General features: G+C 38.6%; 1 protein-coding gene across 2 annotated transcripts in view; it reads right to left on the bottom strand.

The window, feature by feature from the left end:
- The window catches only part of si:dkeyp-14d3.1 (transmembrane protein 132C), a 248,783-nt gene that overhangs the window by 3,301 nt on the left and 223,657 nt on the right, over positions 1-21,825 (bottom strand). For both annotated transcript variants that reach the window (XM_057831522.1, XM_057831523.1), the window contains 3 exons: positions 18,158-18,366; positions 8,722-8,995; positions 3,453-3,644 (listed from right to left, as the gene is read on the bottom strand). In XM_057831522.1, coding sequence (XP_057687505.1) covers positions 3,453-3,644; positions 8,722-8,995; positions 18,158-18,366 — 675 coding nt within the window. The remainder of the gene's footprint in view (positions 1-3,452; positions 3,645-8,721; positions 8,996-18,157; positions 18,367-21,825) is intronic.

Here is a 21,825-nt window from a genome sequence, read left to right as displayed (position 1 = left end):
TAATCTTACATTAAAACATGTCCGTGTAGATTCTCAGTCATCAAGTTGATGGTAATCGGCAGAAGTTGAAGCAACTCGACTTTCTTGTTTATAGATGAGGTGTCCCCTTTAACTGAAGAGGGTTCTTCAGTTTTCTGAAGAAAAACTAAATTGAACTGAAGAAGCCTTTTGAATTAAAGGTGACAGGTCATCAATAAAACAAATGCCTTGACGCACCCCTATGCACCAGTGCACCAATTCTTAACCACTGGTGGCCCCAAGGCTGTATAAAAATGGGATGGGTTGCTTCAGGACTGCCATCCAGCAAAAAATAAATATATAACTAAATAAATCATGCGAGAGACATGCTGTGGCAAACTTTCAGGGTAAAAACTAACATATTCTGTTGACATTACTGTAACATTAATTGACCACAATGCTTTTCATCAGTTCAATTTCAGTTTCAAATCATAAGACTGGATGTGCTGAACGAAAAAGTGAATAGTTCTCCAATGTTCTCTGAACTGGAGAAATGGAGTGGTGAGAAATGTGAAGTAGCAGTTAGGAGATGAGGTTTGATGGAAAGATCAAAGCGTCACAATGACGGTAGCTTGGGGAAATGAAAAGGGGAAGGAAAATATGATTTGAGGGCCAAGTTGGGGATATAAGTCATATTTGGGTACAGAGACTGTGCTGTTGCAATTGCATGCACTCAGATTAAGATGCTGCTTCTATTAGCTGCCCAAGGAAACATATCCGGTCACACTCTCACTTTTAGGTCTTGACTCAAGTAAGTTAGGGATGTGTGGAGCAAAGAAATAGATAGCACTTGCACATTTGCAACACTCATTGGTTGCTAGAAAACATATATAAATATTGAAATGTAATTCTTTGTAATTATTATAATTACAGTATGTTTCAACTATGGTTTACCTGCCTGTGAAAGGGGTTTGAATGTCCTTTATCGTAAACAGCCTTTGAAAGGCAAGAGGTAGGGACTTAGTTACGGTACACATGAATTTTTTTTTAACTTTATTTTACCAAGAGCTTTGTATTTATTGTCCATTTGTGGAGCTGAGGAAGAACTAATAAATGCTGGTCTCGATCGAAAAATCTGACAGTCCGGCAAGTCCGAGATGTATCCTGTCCAGGCTGCCAGGAAATGCTGGAGCCTTTCTCAGCTAACTACAACATAGCACACTGAATTTGTCAGCATTCAATCACGCACATCTATAAAAATATACTATTTATAAAAAGAAATAAAAAGCTAAATAAAAATTCATGTCATCTTCAGACTTTTCAATTTTTACTGATCCCTCAAATTGGAAGTGCATGTTGCAATCTTCCAAAGGAAGCAATCGAGGGACATGCTTCAGTATTAATTAAAGGCATTTATTCATTTTGATACGTTTGCGGAGAATACAGCTTGTACTGGGTTCACATGCACTTTAACAGGACTACGAGAAAGGATCTCTTTTCGATTCATTTTTTTCCCACTTACCTCTATAGCCCAGTGACTGCATTTTAAAACTAGTGAACAGTAAAATGTACACGACTTCATAATAAGAGCTACTAAATGCAAACCTTTTACATCTTTTTCTCTATGAATGTCTCCACAATGGCCTTGCTCGCAGTCTAATTACATCCTGCCTTGACAATCCTATAAAAATAATAGCTGTAATTTTCTCTTGATTAAGTGTTTAAATAATTACTGCTTTCTTTTAAATTAGCACCACAAATTGTTTTCAGAGAAAAGGGTATTTTTAACTGCCAAGGTAAATATGAGATTTTAAATGAGACTAGATTTTACATTTTTTACAATTAATACTAGGTTGGTTGCTTCAGTATGCACTAAAGATTTATAGTATTATTGGAAGTGTGTCCAAAAGTTGTTCACCAGCTTTTTGGGTATTCTCTTTTCTCTAAAAGACTTATTGCACAATTAACACTGTACATTAGTGATGGCCAAATGAAGCCTTATGAAGCAATGAAGCTTTGCAGCCAATTGGTTTGCACATGTAGCAAAGCTTCATTGTGCTTCATTTACTCTATGGCGCCATCAAGTGGTCTACAAGCCCAAGAGGTCAACATTGTTAAGAATTCAATGGTTATTTGATTATGAGAAAGATATGAATGTGCTTATGTTAGTAATTTAGTATGTGAACAAAATAACAAAACAAAAATAACAAAACAAGTACTAAGGATAATTTGTTATTCATTTTTGTTGAGAAATAATAGCTTTCCCACAGTGGCTGGCTTTAAACGGTTTCTTTTTTTTGGACAATATTTCACCAGCTTTAGAAAATATTCTTCTTTCACAAGGCACAGATGAAGCTGGGGTGCTGATAAATGTGAGTGTCACACTCACATTTATATTAATGTAGTTCTTCTCCCTTACCTTATTGAAAGCAATCAAATGAAAATGTTCCCATACAGGGGAGGATCGCTTTTTTTTTTTTGCGCAATTTCCATCGCAAGCAAAGGACAAGGCTCGAAAAAAGATTGCACTGGTTGCACTGTTGCGCACAGATCATGTAACAAGTACAGGAGCCCGAAATGCACAAAATGTGAGATAACAGGCGATCGCCATTGCGTTTTGCAACAGATTTATACCGTAGTCTGTAGCCTACTGTTTTTGCAATGCGCGCCGAACGTCGGATCACTTCCGAAGCGCACATCAGCTTCAGCCGGCCGGCGAGGCTTCTCACGTCATCATTTCCGGGTTCTGCCGAAATGACGCGCGCCTCGCTACAAGCCTCGTGGAAACACCCCTCCCATTACTCGACACAAGCTTCGGAACCTCGGCCCATTTCGTCCCATCACTACTGTACATTAACAAAACTACCATTTTTTTATTTAAATTTTTTTTAAAAAAATTTTTGTATTCGTCTGTATCACGTGATCAGAAATCTGGCCCGATCATGTCATTTTCACAGGATTGGAAATGGGTGAAAAATATAGTGTTTTTAAGATTGAGTTTATTGTTTTTACTTTTCATTTTTGAAGAGGTACAAAATATATAAGATTTACAAGGATATTTCAGAAAGAAAACTATATACATCATTAAAGCACACATGGAAACAGAGGAAGCGGTAGTAAACACCGCTGGTAGGAAAAAGTTATACTAGCTGTCATGGGAAGTCACCATTAAGATAGCCTCATGCAAGCGTGATAATGTCTGAAGAATGGAAATATTTTCCATTTGGATATGCTTTTTTTGTCTTTAAAATTGCCAAGGTATCGGATAGGTACTCGGTATAGGCAGATCCTTGAAATCAGGTGACTTGAACTCGCTGCAAAAACATGCCATTGGGACAATATTGGTCTCGACATTAGAGATTTTAAATCAAATCTTTGTATTCATCATTTTTCTATTAAGGTATCCCATATTAAAACGTACTTTGTGTTCTATACATTTTTCTTTTTAATTCTCAAATTTTAGGAGAGGGCCAAGTTCTTTTTAGTGATCTGACCTGTTTGGGGCTCCGCAGAACCTCTTGTGCAGTTGTGGTTGCGAGGATTGCTCTGCTGCTTCCTGGACTGAGCTCCAGGCTCATGGAAAGTCCTGTGACCAACTGTACCCCCAACTCTGCGATGGTCACTTTGTCATCCACCACCATGATGGTCCTCTCTGCTAGGATTGAGTCTGAGAGAGGAGACAGCACCTACCACGAAACAAAGATATACTCAAACAAGTGTAAAAAAGTTTTTATTTGGCATCTACTGTATCTAAAAGTACCAAAATAAAACAGTGTCTCAATCTGCAGTTTATGATATAATTATTTGTAATTTTCTGACATTACACCTTTGCAAAGGTTAGGGTTGGTAGGAAAACAACTATAGCTAAACAGAGAAAAGCAATGAGTCTACCTGTAAAAAAACAGAAGAAAATCCAGACAGAAATAAGCCAGTGTTTGATTGACAAGTGATTCCTCGCAATGGAAGGCAACAGCATCACGTCAATGACCACTTAGCTGTGAAAATGTCTCGCGTTTGAAAACAGCAGATTAGCATGAGTTATAGGTGATTTAAGAAAATGTCTCTGCAAGTGTTTCATCTCACATAAAAGGCTCACAAGCCTCTGTGCGAAATCCAAAATGATACCCCAAAACTACTTTTTATTCCATCCGTTTTCTCAAGCTGCGTAGATCAAACAACAACGCTGCTTGGCTGCTGTCCAACCCCCAAACCTCCTGCAGGTAGGAATCAATTTCTTTGATTCATACTGGTAATCCAGAGAAGAGACATACTTTAACCCCAAAACAGAGGCAAGCAATCACATGTTCTTTATGATGAACGATGTGTGACTAAAGTGCAATCTTTCTTTCCCTCTCGCATATTCACATGAAAGAGTGCTCTTCTGTCAGTCTTAGAGGCGTGTGACACGAGTAATCCCTTGTGTCAATTCAACATGCTTGTTTGTGTTTTTGTTTAGTTTTGTGGATTCATTTATCTTTGTTCCACAAATGAAGCTGATTCCCTTTATGTAGATTTTATTTGGAGGTGTGACACCAGTGGCATCCCCTAGGGCAGGGGTCCCCAACGACCGGGCCGCGGACCGGTACCGGTCCGTGGCGCATTTGGTACCGGGCCGCACAGAAATAATAAATAATTTATTAACGACTGCATTCTGGCCGATTGACTTTGGCCTGTGCCGCTTAACACATCAATATCCCTGTCTACACTAGATATACAACTACAGGATAGGAGGTCGTCATAGAAATGCATTGATTGGACTGTTAGCAGTTCATCTTGTTTTGTATATCTATGTGCGCTTGGCCTCGATAATAACGTATGACGTGGGTCGTCACCCATCACATTTGTTCCCGGACATTAGAATGACTGAAAAACAGATGTCTTTGGACAAATTTTTTACGGGGAAAAGGGAACCTGACGAGCCAGAAGATGAGCCTACAACCTCGAAGAAAACAAAATCTATGTTACTTGCAATCACTAAAGACCCACGAACTGCGAAGGAGTGGATTCGGGACCTGTATGTGAATAAACCAAGTGATTTCGAGCATGTCTGTGCAACAGGAATATCAGCTTGTAGAGATCACAAATGACGGCGACCGTAAGCGTACATTTGAGACAACAACTCTACCGAGGTTCTGGATTAAAGTCATTTCGGAACATCCTGACATCGCACTGAAAACTGTGCAACAATTTCCAACATCGTATCTTTGTGAAGCGGGCTTCTCTTACTCTCTTATCTCGGGACCATCTCGTCGCAACGAAACAAGCTCAGGCCTTCCACTGATTCAGCGGGTGAGTTGTATTTTCCCTGCACTTAACACGACGGGGCTAAAACAAATGTTGTTTTATATTTGCTGTATTTTTCTGCCACACATTGCCGGTGTTCAGACAAATTTGGCTTGCGCGTAACGTTAAAAATGACCGCGAATGCAGCGATTCCAAAGTAAACACTACAAACTTTCTTTAAAGACAGTAGGGGTGTCAAACGATTAAAAATTTAAACGAGTTAATTGCAGCTTAAAAATTAATTAATCGTAATTAATCGCAATTAATCGCAATTCAAACTTTCTATAAAATATGCCATATTTTTCTGTAAATTATTGTTGGAATGGAAAGATAAGACACAAGACGGATATATACATTCAACAAACGGTACATAAGTACTTCATTTGTTTATTATAACAATAAATCAAAAAGATGGCATTAACATTATAAACATTCTGTTAAAGCGATCCATGGATAGAAAGACTCGTAGTTCTTAAAAGATAAATGTTAGTACAAGTTGTAGAAATTTTATATTAAAACACCTCTTAATGTTCTCATTTTTATAAAATTTGTAAAATTTTCAATCAAAAAATAAACTAGGAGCCCGCCATTGTTGATGCCAATAATTACTTACACAATGCTCATGGGTGCTGAAGCCTAAAAAATCAGTCGCACCCAAGCGCCAGCAGAGAGCGACAAAACTCCGAAAAACACAACAAGTACACATTTCACTGTGCTGTCATTTTAATCTGTTTGAGCGGGGCATGTGCGTTAATTGCGTCAAATATTTTAACGTGATTAATTACATAAATTAATTACCGCCCGTTAACGCGATAATTTTGACAGCCCTAAAAGAAAGGAATATTAACTTACGTTTGCCATCTTAGCTGTACACAACAACTGCACGGAGCTCTCTCACTTAACGACTTCGCCGTGTCGTTAAGCATTAGGTTACGCCATTTTCGTTTTGCACATGTATGTTTATGATGTAAAACGTTTTTAGCGCCGTTGGATAACATTGAGTGTCCAATTGAATATGAAAGAGTGCTTTTTTTCACCACCACAAAAGCTTTGGGAGCAAAATTTTATAAGGGTGCAAAATTTGACAGAACACCGGTCCGTGAAAAAAAGACCCAAATCACACCGGTCCGTGGTGCAAAAAAGGTTGGGGAACCCTGCCCTAGAGGCCTTCAGATGGCCTCTGATGGCCTAAACATTCGACGGAGCTGCATTTTGAACTTACATGGAAAAAGTAGTAATTTGTACAAACCAGTCTTTTGCAGCGGTCAGTCATTTGTGGGTAAAATTTTCTTTCCATCCAATCAAAATTCAGCTTATTTGATTGACACTTGGTGCTGGGTTGGTAAATTTTCTTTCTGTCCAATCAGAATTCAGCTTATGTGACTGACACTTTTTTTTTTTTTGATTGCTTTCAAGAGCAGCATTAGCCTCGAGTCAAGTGGCAAAAGTCATGGAGTTTGTCTGAATAATATGCACCTCTGTTGGTATGGTGTACTTTATTATTTTAGGGGATTTGTCATGTTATTTCTTTAGATTATACTAGGGTGACCAAACGTCCTCTTTTGGCCACACATCACCACTTTTAACATACTGTCCGGGGCGTCTGGCTGGGTTTTATAAATTCATGAAAATGTCCAATTATCATTATTCTTCACGGAAACAATTAGCATGTGTTAAAATTGACTGACGCCTTGCACAGAATACTATGGTACTGTGCTGCCTGTGATGTGTTCCCAGAGAGTCTGCCCAGCGGTTGGTTCTGTTGTATGACAGAGACGTCGGACAGTGTTCCCTCGTCCCCCAAAGTGCAGAAACAAACAAACAAACAAACAAACAAACAAAAAATTAGACCAAAAATGTTTTGTTTGATTTTTGTTGAATTATTTTTGTTTCGTGGAAACTGTTTGATATACAATATTTCACTGGAAACAGAAAAGATCTTTTTGTTAAAGCTGGGTTTTCTACAGAAGAGATATTATTTAGAGCATTATTTATTTGTACGGTAAGAATTGAAAAGACAGCTATTATTTCAATCAAGGATGATTCACCAATACAGAAGTGGCATTCTTATTCACAATACTATTTTCTATTATTTTAGGAATAATAAAACCTGTTGACTAACCTCTGAGAATTAGAATTTGTGTCTTTGGTTATATAGCTGTTATTTTGTAATAAAAGTGAATATTCTATCCAGACAGAGAAGGCACACTTTAAATATATTAAAGTGATATCTTTGAGTGAACTTCGAGTAAAATGTAAGTATATCGAAGCAGGGCCGAGCGTCCTCTTTTTTGGAAATCAAAGTATGGTCACCCGAGATTACCGGTACACTATTGAAAGTTGGGTTGTTGTTAAATTGTGGCTGACGGTGCCCTTGCATTACTATAGCCAGTAGCTACTCAGCATTTTGACTCGCCGAGCCCGCCCTGTTTACCGTTTCTCTGCCTTCCTGAAATGTTAACTGGCGTTCACCCCCGCCTCCCTACATGAAAGCAACGCTCGATCTAACAGAAAATAGCGCTGGCGTGACGTCAAACAAGTCCGACTGCAACAAAGGAAAGTGGACCGCATGTACACTGCGGTTTAATGAAATACCAGATATGCATAGCAATTACTGTAGAGATCGACCATTTAGATTAGTTAGACCTAATCAATAACAAAATCAAATGACAAATAATATACTGTACTTACCATCAAGGCTGAGAGACGGCGGACGAAACACTGTTATGCGACTTTAAAAAAACGACTTGAGGAAAAAACAGCGGAAAAGACAGGCGTCGTACTGTCGAAATCGCGTAAATCGGGTACGCCGTAATCCGGGGACTATCTGTATTTTTACTGACTTTTGCTTCTCCCAAAACGTTATTCCTCTCTCTTACAGCGTCCATCATAATTACATGCATATTAGGTGATTACGTCATCTAGCCACTTTTATGGCAGCCAATAGCTACTTTCCTTCCTGGTGAGTTGGTGACAGTGATGGAAAGCACTGTCACTCCCACCCATTTCATTTTACAGAGACTAAGGTATGTCAGTTTTACCTTGTCAATTTCATTCCAGACGTCAATAAATTTTCTGATGTACTATTCCAGTGGTGCTACAGGGGGAGCTAGAGCTTGACCTGATGCAGTCCATTCATTGAATAAGTGAATTGTTACCTCCGACGACAATGGGAATGGATTATTTTCCCCATCAAAGACAGCTTGTCTTAATAGAAGGGTAGATTTTAAGATTAACATTATTCTCTCATGCTGTTTTCAGCAAACCTCAAATTTACAGTTTACCCAACTGTTAAACTCATTGGAAAACAGGAGGTTAAGCAGACTTAATGGTAAGAAATATTCCAAGTTTCGGCCTGACCACCATTTTCGTTGCATTGGATTATTTGCATTCATGCATGTAAATGTTATTATTAAAAAAACAAAAACAAACGAAAAACTGTAATTGTTACTCTTATTCATTGCCACCACATTATCGTACCTGAATCGAGGTCATTCCAACGCCACGTCCCGCAAGTATCCGTCTGTCCAGTAGTTTTGCAATCTGAGGGTTCTCAACCTTGAGGAATTCCCACACTAATTCCGTAATGTCCACCTGCCAATCTGTGCCCAACATGTAGCTGGTCTGGCTCCTGGGATTGGCGGATTCTGCAACAAAATGAGTCAGAACTCGTACCATTGCATGCTGGTACTGCAGTGTACAGCCTCTTCCTCGCTTGTCTTCATCTTCATCATCCTCACTGTCACGGGTGGCCCTGGCAATTACAAAACAGTACAATCTAAAGTCCATTTGGCAGGTTTAGCAGACTACACTAAGGTAAGGTAACTGTTTGCTACTAAGAAGGGAACATAGATGAATAAATCTGCTTCATTACTTTGTTTTTGAGACACATTTTAATGACATCTGACAAATACACGCACACAGTAGGACAACCTCTAGCGTGATGATCAAGAGATGTTTTCAAAACTGTGGGAAGATCAATAAAGTGTGCGCATTGCATTGTTTTTCCCCAGCAAACTTCCTCATCTCTTTTTCACCTCCGAATAGCTTCTCTGACATTCAGCATTTGATTTTCTGGCCGTTTTTCTTTTCATCAATAGAAGAATGATTTGGGAGGACAACAGCTGTCACGAGTCTTCAGTCTCGGTAATGGTTGTGGAGTCTCACGATCCCAAAACATCTGTGACATTAATTTAAGAGGTCAAACACTCACACCACTTTTAGTTACATCATTGTGTCATCATTTTTCTTGTTAGTTTTTGTAGATGCTTCCGTATAGACGACATTACGATAAAGTGAAAAATAAAGCTCAGTGTGGTGTCAACTAGTGTTGTTTGTTATCATCTGCTCTGAGGCAAAACTTAAAGCAGGAAACTTTGAGATTTAGAGTAGACTCAAAATCTACACTGTCAGAACACATTTTAAACATAACTGAAAGACTGAAATCTATTGTGGATACTAGAGAGTGGGAGTACAAAAGGTTCAAGAGCAAAGAGTTTCTAGTAGAGAGATAGCACAATTCACACTATCAATGCAATTCTGGTGTTTTGCCTTTAAGAAGTGCTCCAACAATCTTACATCATGTTTGGGCAAATGCTCCCAAAGCTGCAGGAGAAGTATAACAATGCCAAATACCGATTAGTGGACGTTTTCAAGCAAAACAAGACAATCTTATACTAGAAAATGGGTTTTAAAAAAACATCCATAGTTATCAATGAAACTACTGTATCAATGGAAGATGTAGCAAAACGTCGTGACTCGTGAAGTAGAAAAAGTCATCAGTGGAGTAAATTTGTTTGTAGGGCATATGTTTCCACTTTGCAAAACACTTCTAACTGGTCTCAGGGTTGCAAATTCTAACACTGAATTAGAGATGCTTGTTGTTTTTGCTTAAAATAGCAGATCTGTTGCCTGTAAGTAGGCCCTGCATGACACATGAATTGCATATTCATGAAAGCTAACACCCCTACTCATGACTTTTATGTCTTTTTCCACACAAAAAATAATACTGTTTCTAATTTCAAGGCAGGGTATAATTTGTTTTTCTCTTATTATAACATCGTGTTTGTTTTGTTTCCACCTGAAAGACACTATTTACTACACTGGCCAGCTAAATCTAAATTTTGAACCATTTATGCTCCAAACATTAATTGTTAATGTTAATTTTCGCCAGCCAAATGTGCAGCAGGGATTTGTTGCTGCAGCAGGGAGAGGAGTGTGAGCCTTTTTGGGTTTCAAAAGTTCCCGTTCGCCCTCTGAGAATGGCCAAAACAAGTTGACTTACGAGAAAGTGAGTACCGTAAACATCGTATTTTGTATTATGTCAAATACTGGAATCACGTTTTAATATGGTGGTGGCTTGCATTTTGTCGCTGACAATGCTCCTTGTCCACTGAGAATGCCACTCGGGCGACAACCGCACCCCCCCTTCACGTGCCCACCGTGAGAGCACTTTACCCGGCTTATTGCCCTCTCTGTGTGCCCTGTGTTCTGTCAAATTTTCCACCCCATCAGAAATTGCTACATTGTGTTAAAAATGGCCGCGAACAGCGATTACAAAGTAAACACTACAAACTTTCTTTCAATAAAGGACTATTAACTTACGTTTGATCACGGACAGACATGTAGAAAAGTTCTCCTCAGACACATCCTGCCATGTTAGCTGCACAACAACTGCACGCCGCTCTCTCACTGTTTATGTCTTCGCCGTGTAGTTAAGCAATAATTTCTGCCATATTCGTGATGACCATGTGGCAGCTACGTGCTCCTCCGACGTCGGCTGCTTTGTCCGGCGGTCATTCTCAAGCTGCTTCCCCGGCAAACGAGCTCTCCTGCCCGCAGCAGGGGAACAAGGAGCTGTAACTTGCTTGCTGCTGGGCGGGTTGCCGATAGGCGAAGACAATCAACAACCCCGCTGCCGTGTGACATAATCCGGGCTACTTTTGTTTGATTTTTGGCTTCGAAGACTCCTCCTGGTTTGTTTACACTCTCCGAAGCCGGGGCAGGGAAATGACAAAAGCCGGAGTAACTCTGCTGGCATAAAATATCGTTCGGGAAAGTGCAAAAAGTAGACAGTTTTGACCATTATGGAGTAATTTGCCACAGGTTACTGAATATTTAATATTTCATATTCCATTTAGCACAAGACTGTTATTTGTCATGACCATACCATTTATTTATCAATTGGGGAAAAATACTTCGACAATAAGAATATTCTGTAAAAATATTGGAGTAGAGAGATTGAAACAATGATATTTTGCGGCTCTCTTCGTCACATTTTCCTCGTGCTGAATAATTCCCCCTCAATGGGCTGGATTCCAGATCAGATGAAACCCTGAGCCTGCCGACGTCATCCTCCTGTTGGGAACGCTAGAGCTCTATAATGCCAGGCATGGGCTAAACGGCAGCTTAAAAGACTCATTTCTTGTCATCTGCGCTTTGCCAAATTGTTGTATATAGTCAAATCATCTCAAAACATGATTCTAATTCACATAATAATGCTATTTCAGACTGTTTTTATCCTGTCATAGGCACTTTAAATACTCATTGCTGCCTCTATTTAGCAATCCTTATCCGACTCATTTTCTTTGTATGTAATTAAAATGCAACAAATCAGGCGTGAAGATAACATCCAAATTAGAACAGTATAAATATAAATTATCTTTAATGGTATGAAGAAGGAAACAAAAGTCCAATATAGCTATATTTAAGAAGTGTTATGCCTGAGAACTACTCTTACACAAGTTTGTCGTCCCAGGGCTTATCTTGTCTCCATTTTGACAAGGATTAGAGAGGGAAGGGGTGAAGCATACACATAGTGCCAGTCATAAACTGAGAGGAGAGCTTCTGCTACAATCCGACTAACGTGTTCGACGTCATTTATTTTCCCCGAGTGCAGCCACAACTTTGCCAGTGTGGCTGCTAGAAGTTGCCTCGAATTAGCACCGCAGCTCTTTGGCACACTTCCTTCTAGGCTTGTGTAAAGAGGACCGTTGGCCTTTCTCTCCAAGAGACAAGAGTACTACTTTAAAAGGTCATGTCTGTTACCCCCTGATAAACAAAGACAACAAAGGACAAAGAAAACACGCAGTTATGTTGGCATCAACAATTACAACACACCCTGGCTGTCCCTTCTGATAAAGTCATCTAGCACACCTCCGGGATTCCTTTAATTTTATCCCTCTTTTTTCGAAACCGCTTGTCCTCATTATTGTCGCGGGTGAGTTGGAACCTACCCCAGCTTACTTTGTGCGAAAAGCTGGGAACACCCTTGATTGGTCGCCAGTCAATTTCTGGGCTCAGCTCTACTTATTTTGTGTCACTGGATGGGGGTTCAAGTAAATAAAAAGCACTATTTTTAGCTCGCATAAAATATGCCACCCCAAATCACTATTTACAATCTGCTTATTCTATGTATAACACATTGCCTCAATTTGTTCTTTGTTACTTATGCTGTAAGTACATTTAACTAAGGATCATACACTGTTGGCCAAATGTATTGGCACCCCTGCAATTCTGTCAGATAATGCTCAATTTCCCTCAGAAAACTTTGCAATTAAAAATGCTTTGGTCGTAATATCTTCATTCATTTTGCTTGCAATGAAAAAACTAGGGCTGTCAAAATTATCGCGTTAACGTGCGGTAATTAATTTTTTAAATTAATCACGTTAAAATATTTGACGCAATTAACGCACATGTCCCGCTCAGACAGTATTCTGCCTTTTGGTAAGTTTACAGCAAGGCTTTTTGTGCTGTCTAACAGCGAACTCTTGTGGTCGCTTTGCGACATGGTTTATTTTTTTCTTGCCAGTTCAATATGGCTGCACGACGTCTCGGGCTGACGCCTACGTTGTAATGTTGTGCTTATATGATCCTTGGACAAGATTTATCCGTAAGTATGGTTGTTGTAAAGAATGTACATATTATGTTAGTAAGCGAAATGTTCTATTTTTTGTATGAGACGCTTTTTTGTTTATGTTTAGTGAACCTGTATAGCGTGCTAAGCTAACGTTGTTGCTAATGCAATGCTTGTGTACTTTTATTTTTGTAGTTTAATGACGGTCTAAAGAGGACAATGGTTTGAGGCTATTTTATTAATGAATCAGATGAAAAAGGAAGAAGTCTGCTTATTAAGGCGTCGTTCACTAGCTGTCTAGCTTTGGCAAAAGTAGACACTTCGGAGTGAGGACAGCATAGACAGATTTAAATGACAGTAGAGTGAAATACCCACTACAGTCCTTATGTACCGTATGTTGAATGTACAGTGGGGAGAACAAGTATTTGATACACCGTTGGCAGTGTATCAAATACTTGTTCTCCCCACTGTATATATCCATCTTGTGTCTTATCTTTCCATTCCAACAATTTATTTTACAGAATATATATATAATTTACAGGAAAATATGGCATGTTTTATAGATGGTTTGAATTGCAATTAATTGCGATTAATTACGATTAATTAATTTTTAAGCTATAATTAACTCAATTAAAAATTTTAATCGTTTGACAGCCCTAGAAAAAACACAAAAGAGAATGGGAAAAAAAATTAAATCATCATCATTTTACACAAAATCCTAAAATGGGCCGGACACCCTTTGAAAAATCCTGTGATGCTTCTCTAATTTGTGTAATTAACAGCACCTGTTACTTACCTGTGGCACATACCAGGTGGTGGTAATAACTAAATCACACTTGGAGCCAGTTAAAATGGATTAAAGTTGACTCAACCTCTGTCCTGTGTCCTTGTGTGTACCACATTGAGCATGGAGAAAAGAAAGAAGACCGAAGAAGTGTCTGAGGACTTGAGAAGCAAATTTGTGAGGAAGCATGGACAATCTCAGGGCTACAAGTCCATCTCCAAAGACCTGAATGTTCCTGTGCCTGCCGTGCAGAGTGTCATCAATAAGTGTAAAGCCAATGGCACTGTGGCTAACCTCCCCAGATGTGGACGGAAAATAAAAATTTACGAGAGATTTCAACGAAAGCTTGTGTTGATGGTGGATAAAGAACTAACGAACATCAAAACAAGTTCAAGCTGTCGTGCAGCCCGAGGGTAAAACAGGGTACAACAGTGTCAACCAGTACTATCCATTGGCGTCTAAATGAAAAGGGACTCTATGGTAGGATATCCAGGAAGACCCCACTTCTGACCCAGAGTCATGAAAAAAGCCAGGCTGGAGTTTGCCAAAACTTACCTGAAAAGCCAAAAACGTTTTGGAAGAATGTTCTTTGGTCAGATGAGACAAAAGTAGAGCTTTTTGGGAAAAGGCAACAATATAGAGTTTGCAGGGAAAAAAGCGAGGCCTTCAAAGAAAAAAACATGGTCCCCACAATCAAACATGGCGGAGGTTCCCTGATGTTTTGGGGTTGCTTTGCTGCCTCTGGCATTGGACTGCTTGACCGTACGCTGGCATCATGAAGTCTGAAGACTACCAACAAATTTTGCAGCATAATGTAGGGCCCGGTGTGAGAAAGCTGGGTCTCCCTAAGAGGTCATGGGTCTTCCAGCAGGACAATGACCCAATACACACTTCAAGAAGCACTAGAAAATGGTTTGACAGAAAGCACTGGAGACTTCTAAAGTGGCCAGCAATGAGTCCTGACCTGAATCCGATAGAACACATGTGGAGAGATCTGAAAATGGCAGTTTGGAGAAGGCACCCTTCAAATCTCAGAGACCTGGAGTAGTTGGCCAATGAAGAAGGTCTAAAATTCAAGCAGAGCGTTGTAAGAAACTCAGTGATGGATACCGGAAGGTTGTGCTACCAAGTATTAGGCTGAGGGTGCCAATACTTTTGTCCGGCCCATTTTTGGAGTTTTGTGTAAAATGATAATGATTTTTATTTTTCATTCTCTTTTGTGTTTTTTCATTGCAAGAAAAATAAATGAAGATATTACTACCAAAGCATTTGTAATTGCAATCATTTTCTGGGAGAAATTGAGCATTGTCTGACAGAATTGCAGGGATGCCAATACTTTTGGCCATCACTGTAGAATGTAGTGAAATTAGTGTCGTATTTGGCTCCGTCAGCTGGTAACTTGGTTTTTATTTGTCGGGTATCTTCAAAAGCCCATTTTCATGCTCAATAAACTGGAGGCTTTATTTCATCGTTCAGCAGCAAACAAGTTAAAGTGGCCCTTGGACATAACTTGTGGGTACATTTGTCTTCAATGACTTATCGCCCCTTATGCGTTTGCTTATTTTGGGTTCTTTGCGTAACTCAGATCAGAGTTACACTCAAGACATATCTGTTTCAGGTTATGTCAGCAGCATGCTATCCATTCTAAAAATGAAAGCTTTATCTGCACAGTATTGTGTATTCATTAAACTTAAAAAAAAAATTAAAAGGTTCACTCCACATGCTACAAAAAAAAAAAAAAAAAAAAAATGGCATCGGTACGGTATCGGCATTGATACTGCACAACTGTGTATTGGAATCTGTATCAGGTACTGGAACAACACTAAACAAAACAATAGCAGGAATAGAAAATTCTTGCCTTGTGTTTTTTGCACGTGTACTGATGATGCTAATACTTCAGTGTATGGAAGTGTAGAGATATTTATTCCCACATATTTGTTCATTGTGCTTGGTACATTCATTTTTATATCATTTTGTATCGGATAAGATTCACAGCTCTCAGCGTCTTCTCTCAAGCAAGGGCAACAACCTCAAACATGAACAGCTGCCTAGTGTTTTTCCACAGTTTTTCCCATGGAGTGGCTGGCACTAGTCTGCCGCCTGGTATAACGACAGATATAAATTGTATGATCTCGAGGGTCACGGACAGATCTTCTTGGGGGCACCTGCGTTGGGCTCTCAGGAACATTTGTCCTGGCCAGCCAGCTTTTACTTAATCTTTCCTTCACAAATTTAGGCAATTATTGTTTTCTTTTTGTTCCTGAATTAGGTGTCGTCATCTCCTGTTCATTAAGTGAGTAATAGAATTTGTAAAAACAATAAAATAAGACTTTTTTCTTCTTCAGAAGCAACTGATACCTAGTTTAAGTAATTATAATTGCAAGCATGTGCAAATTGTACAAAGAATTCAAGTATTTTTAATTGTCCCATCAGTTCACATTTACACGTTAACACGTTTTCTTAATGTCACTTGGACTCGTGTATCATGGCCCCCCCAACATCAGAAAAATTACAGTAGGTTTATAATTTTTCCATCAACTGATGCAATTCATCAACGTCGAGTCGAGGTGTTGACAGATCCTGGTGGTGATAAGCCCCCAGGGGAGGGATTTGACCTCGATACTGCTCTAATAATGTTCTGTCCAACTGACGACTGAGAGGTGCAATGACAGGCCACCTTCAGCTAGCTGTAATGACAAGTTGTATTGCACCGGTCAGCCATTTTGTGATCAGCCTGGAAGCAATAATGAGTCCAAGATGGGAAGAGACAGAGTTCATCATCACTTCAGCCACACCTTATATCATTCAAAATACATTGGGTATATCGCCAGCAAAGACATAATAAAACAGAACTACATTAGGTACTGTGTTTTCCGGATTACAGGCCGCACTTTTTAAGGGAGCAGGCTCAGAAGGTGACCCACTTTTCTTCTCCTTCTTCCTTTTCTTGTTTTAGAAGAAAGAAAATTGATACTCTTGTGTTATTCGTGGACAGATCAGAATGAAATTTGATAGTTATATTCCGCGGATGTACGCGCATCGATCCACTGAGCCTGATTTTTGATTTGGTGTCTGAGGGATGATTAATTTTTTAATTGAAAAACGTTCAACTTTGACTGGTTACACGTAACATTGCTTGAATGCTGTCTTAGTTTGTTCAAACTTGTTCTTATAATTTGGCTGGGCCTGTAACTTATACCTGTGTTTTTTTCACACTGATAGCTGCAAGAATGGCAGACTCTTCCGGAGTTTGTGAAAAGTAATACATAAGATGATTACTTTAATGGTTTCTGTGGTGATTGGGAGTGAGATTGAAAGTTTGGTAGTTATTGGTGGTTATTGTAGTTACCATAATGTATTTATTGCCCATTCTTAGTCTCTGATAAATTAAAATTCCTGGCAAAATGCAATAATACTTCAGTAAGACTTGTTTTTTTTAGGGCTGTCAAAATTATCGCGTTAACGGGCGTTAATTAATTTTTAAAATTAATCCCGTTAAAAAATTTGACGCAATTAACGCAATTGGCCCAGCTCAGACAGATTTAAATGACAGAGGAGTGAAAGGCCCACTTGTTAATTGTGTTTTGCGGAGTTTTGCTGCCCTCTGCTGGCGCTTGGGTGTGACTGATTTTATAGTGTAAGTAATTATTGCCATCAACAATGGCGGGCTAAAGTTAATTTTTTGATTGAAAATTTTACAAATTTTATTAAAACGAAAACATTAAGAGGGGTTTTAATATAAAATGTCTATAACTTGTACTAACATTTTTCATAAAGAACTACAAGTCTTTCTATCCATGGATCACTTTAACAGAATGTTAATAATGTTAATGCCATCTTGTTGATTTATTGTTATAATAAACAAATACAGTCCTTAAGTACCGCATGCTGAATATATATATATCCATCTTGCGTCTTATCTTTCCATTCCAACAATAATTTACAGAAAAATATGGCATATTATATAGATGGTTTGAATTGCGATTAATTGCGATTAATTACGATTAATTATTTTTTAAGCTGTAATTAACTCGATTAAAATTTTTAATCGTTTGACAGCCCTAGTTTTTTTCCTTCTTCATTGCACATCTTTTGTCTTGTCTGACTGATAGTCCCAAAAATATGTTATATCACACGTAAAAACAAAACACAATTCAGATAACTTTCCTTGGTACTGAATCAAATCCCATGTAACCTAGTTTGTAAGCTATAAGGCACAAATTTATGATACATTTGACACAAATTTCAGTTAACAAGAGAATCTTGCAGCACTTTACCTGGGATTGCTGGCCATTACGGGCACACGCCAGCCTTTAATCTGGCTCAGCTCTGTGTCAGACACTTCGATTTGGAGGGGAAGCCGGGGTATCCACACATTGAGCTCAAGCTGAGCACTCAGGTAGGCATATGTAAAGTTCACCGCCATCTTCACTTTGCCCTTCATCTCTTTGCCATTCACAAAAACATAGTCACACCTCTCTGACACCTGCAGAGGAAGAGTAGAGTAGTAGTAAAGAGCAATGGTTATAAATTTGTGAGGGATTATGTGAAGGATACTCTGAACATTGTGGTCATTCCAGCCTCCATCTTTTCGAGCACTCCTGTATGGTAGCATAACTACTTTGAACAAGATGAAAGGTCCTCTATATGTGCCACTCCCCCCTCAAAAAAAAAGGAAAAAAAAGGAGGGCAGCAAGGACATCTTTGAACCTCAAGGAATAAAAACTATCTCCTTTTAAAGTTCTGCTTAGGGCTAAAAGGGGTACCAACAGATGGAAACTGGTAAGAGGATAGCAGTTTTCTCTTGATAAAATGACCAAACTCGGAGCCATCTGTTTCATAAATTGCTTTACGAAAAGAATGGCCTAGCCAATTTTGTGTTACAGAAAGATGCAAGTCCTTCTTGCTTTGTCATGTTCTCTTTGAATTCTCTTTACTCCTTTTTTACTTATAACATAATATAAAGGGTGTTCAGAATACCACACAAACTCCCATCATTTTAAAAGAAAAAAACAACTATAATAAAGTTTGCAAGCACAACAAATAACAAAAAAAAAGCCAGAGGTATTCTGAGCGGTAATTAATCAACAAGGCAAAAACAGATACTGCGCTTCTTGTTTTTTTTTGGCACTCCATCAGCCTCATTGATCCCATTAAGTAGGATCCTTCTATGACTTAAATTAGATGGCAATTCTTTTACTGTGGGATATGCAATCTAATCAAAAAAGCCATTCACCAAGACACTTTGGCAAGACATCTGTCAATCTCTCTCTGTGCCCGGAAAACAAAAGCATCACATTTATAGTGTGAAGGTCACACAAGGAAACTTTATCTTTCGCATGGCTGTGGGTTATATTCATACCATATAAAATGTTATACATGTCAAAGTGATGAAATCAAATGTGAAATTCCACATTTTGCAGAAAAAGATATACCGTATTTTTCGGACTATAAGTCGCAGTTTTTTTTCATAGTTTGGTTGGAGGTGCGATTTATACTCTCGAGCGACTTATGTGTGAAATTATTAAAACAATATTATATCATTTCACATGTTATTTTGGTGTTTTGGAGTAACACTGATGGTTTGGTAAACTTGTTAGCATGTTCTTTAAGCTATAGTTGTCTGAATAACTCCTAATAGCTATGTTACGTTAACATACCGGCCACATTTGCATTTTGTTGTTCAAGCATCATGCAACATCATACTGTACACTTATTAGCATGTTGTTCTCTATTGTATTATTTTAAATTGCCTTTCCAGATGACATACCGTAATTTCCCGAATATAACGCGCACTTCTTTCCCCCATGGTGTGCAACTGCGCATTATACATGGGTACATGGATGGAGACAGAAATATATGTATATATATATATATATATATATATAAACCACTTTTTGTTTTATTGACACGGCCATGTTGTGTTGAAGAAACGTATGCGGCGATCCATTGCCGACCATTACGGTACGTGACGTCACCATTTTGTTTGGGTAATACTTCACTCTGATCGGCCGAATGATTTCGTCTGTGTTAAATTCTGCTTTTTTCACTCTTCATAAAGCACAGAATTTAGTTTTTTGAACTCATTTGAGTCAACGTTTATTGAAGCTCCGCAACTCGGACCATAATAAACGTAACACAACACAGACTTCCTGTGTCCCTCAACTATATCTGACCCTCGGGAAACTCAAACCCAGATAACAATAGTTCCTATTGTTACTGTCGTGTCAACAGCGATGAGCTCTCTCGGATTTCCGACTTACGTTCTCACTTTCATTTTACCGTATCAATCCATGGAGGAAACATTTATTCATCATGATAAAACGAGCAAGTTATACAGCAGCCTTTAAAAGAAAACTCACATCTGTTTTGTTTTCTCCTGGATTCTGGTAAGTTCAAGAAGTTATCAGATCATATTATTACCGTACAAATTGTCAGTTTACGGTAATGTTTTGAACTACCAATGTGCTATGCTTGTGCTGTGTTTCACCAGTCAGTAAAATGACATTTCTGTATCTGTACACGAGCTCTGTTTTCTTGTATTCTTCAATTTATTGGTGCTAAAATTAGGGTGCGCGTTATACACTGGTACAATAATTTTCCCCAGATTTTACAAGTCAATTTGGGGTGCGCGTTATACACGGGTGCGCCTTATATTCGGGATTTTTGGATTTTATCAAGTAAATTTCCCCCAAAAATACGACTTATACTCCGGTGTGACTTATATGTTTTTTTTCCTCTTCACTGGGCATTTTATGGCTGGTGCGACTTATATTCAGGTACGACTTATAGTCGGAAAAATATGGTACCTGAATTTCAATTTTAATACAATTAGATTTAGGAATTATCATGTAATTTTTTTAACATTTCACTCCCAACTGGAATATTCTTAATAAATGTTTATAATTTATTCATTTTCAATAAATTTTGTCTTAATTTGGGTACTCGGGCTTCTTATTGCTGACTCAAGGCAGAGCCAGTATCATCCACTTAGTGAGCTCGAGGAAAACCAATAAATGTTTTTTTTTTTGTTTGCCACCCGGCAATCTAATATGGACACATGTGTTATGTGAAGATTTTGAACATTTCTAAAAGATGGGGCAGCTCTCCCTTGGCAACAGCCATTCATTTAGATTGGGCGATTCCAGCATGACTCTTCGAACTGATAAAAATGTCAAAGGGACCTCTGCTTTTTATCACACCTCATTGTTCCGCTCTTTCGCTCACTGTATTCAGTCTACTGAGAGTTAGTAAACCGTGCACTTAATAATGCCCTTTCTGTGACTCTCATTGCAGTTGAGGGTCACACTGTTTTTCTGTTCTATTCATAAAAGCTCAGCCACATCTGGACAGGCTAAACTTTTATATGAATGATCACTTATATGCTGAATATATAAATTGACTTAATTAGCTGCCACTTGACAAAAAATAAATAAAATTGTATATAGTCAAGTGTATTTATAATCCTTTCACTTGAAGCAAATAAGGCCCACTTTCCAAATCAAGAACTCACGCTATTGTTTACGCATAATCATTCTATAGTTTAGCTGCTGATCTCAGTGGAACTGAGTTGCTAACCAAAATCAAAGAATTCAAGTTTGGAGCCTTACAGGCTGCCACTTAGACAATTCCTTGAGTTCATCGCACAGTATTAAAGATGATCTTACGTTATGCAGCCACAGCAATTTTCTAGTGATTAGCATTCTTGTCACTTCTGTGCTTGCTTGCGCCATAGTGTTGTGTACATCCATTTAATTTGAGGGGACGATGATTAGTTCTTTTCAGGGTCGAGGGTGAGCTTGAGTATATCCCATTTGACTTGAGGTGAGAGGCCTTGTGTTGTAATATACAGTGCATATTAAACTGTCTGCATACCCTTGTTCAAATGCTGTTTTTGTGATACAAAAAAATAAGACAAAGATAAATAATCTTAAAACATTTTCAC

Source organism: Corythoichthys intestinalis, chromosome 3, assembly GCF_030265065.1.
Source record: "Corythoichthys intestinalis isolate RoL2023-P3 chromosome 3, ASM3026506v1, whole genome shotgun sequence".
In the NCBI taxonomy this organism is placed as follows: Eukaryota; Metazoa; Chordata; class Actinopteri; order Syngnathiformes; family Syngnathidae; genus Corythoichthys; species Corythoichthys intestinalis.
Note: the sequence above shows the minus strand (reverse complement) of the source record. Positions and strands in the feature narration are given on the sequence as shown.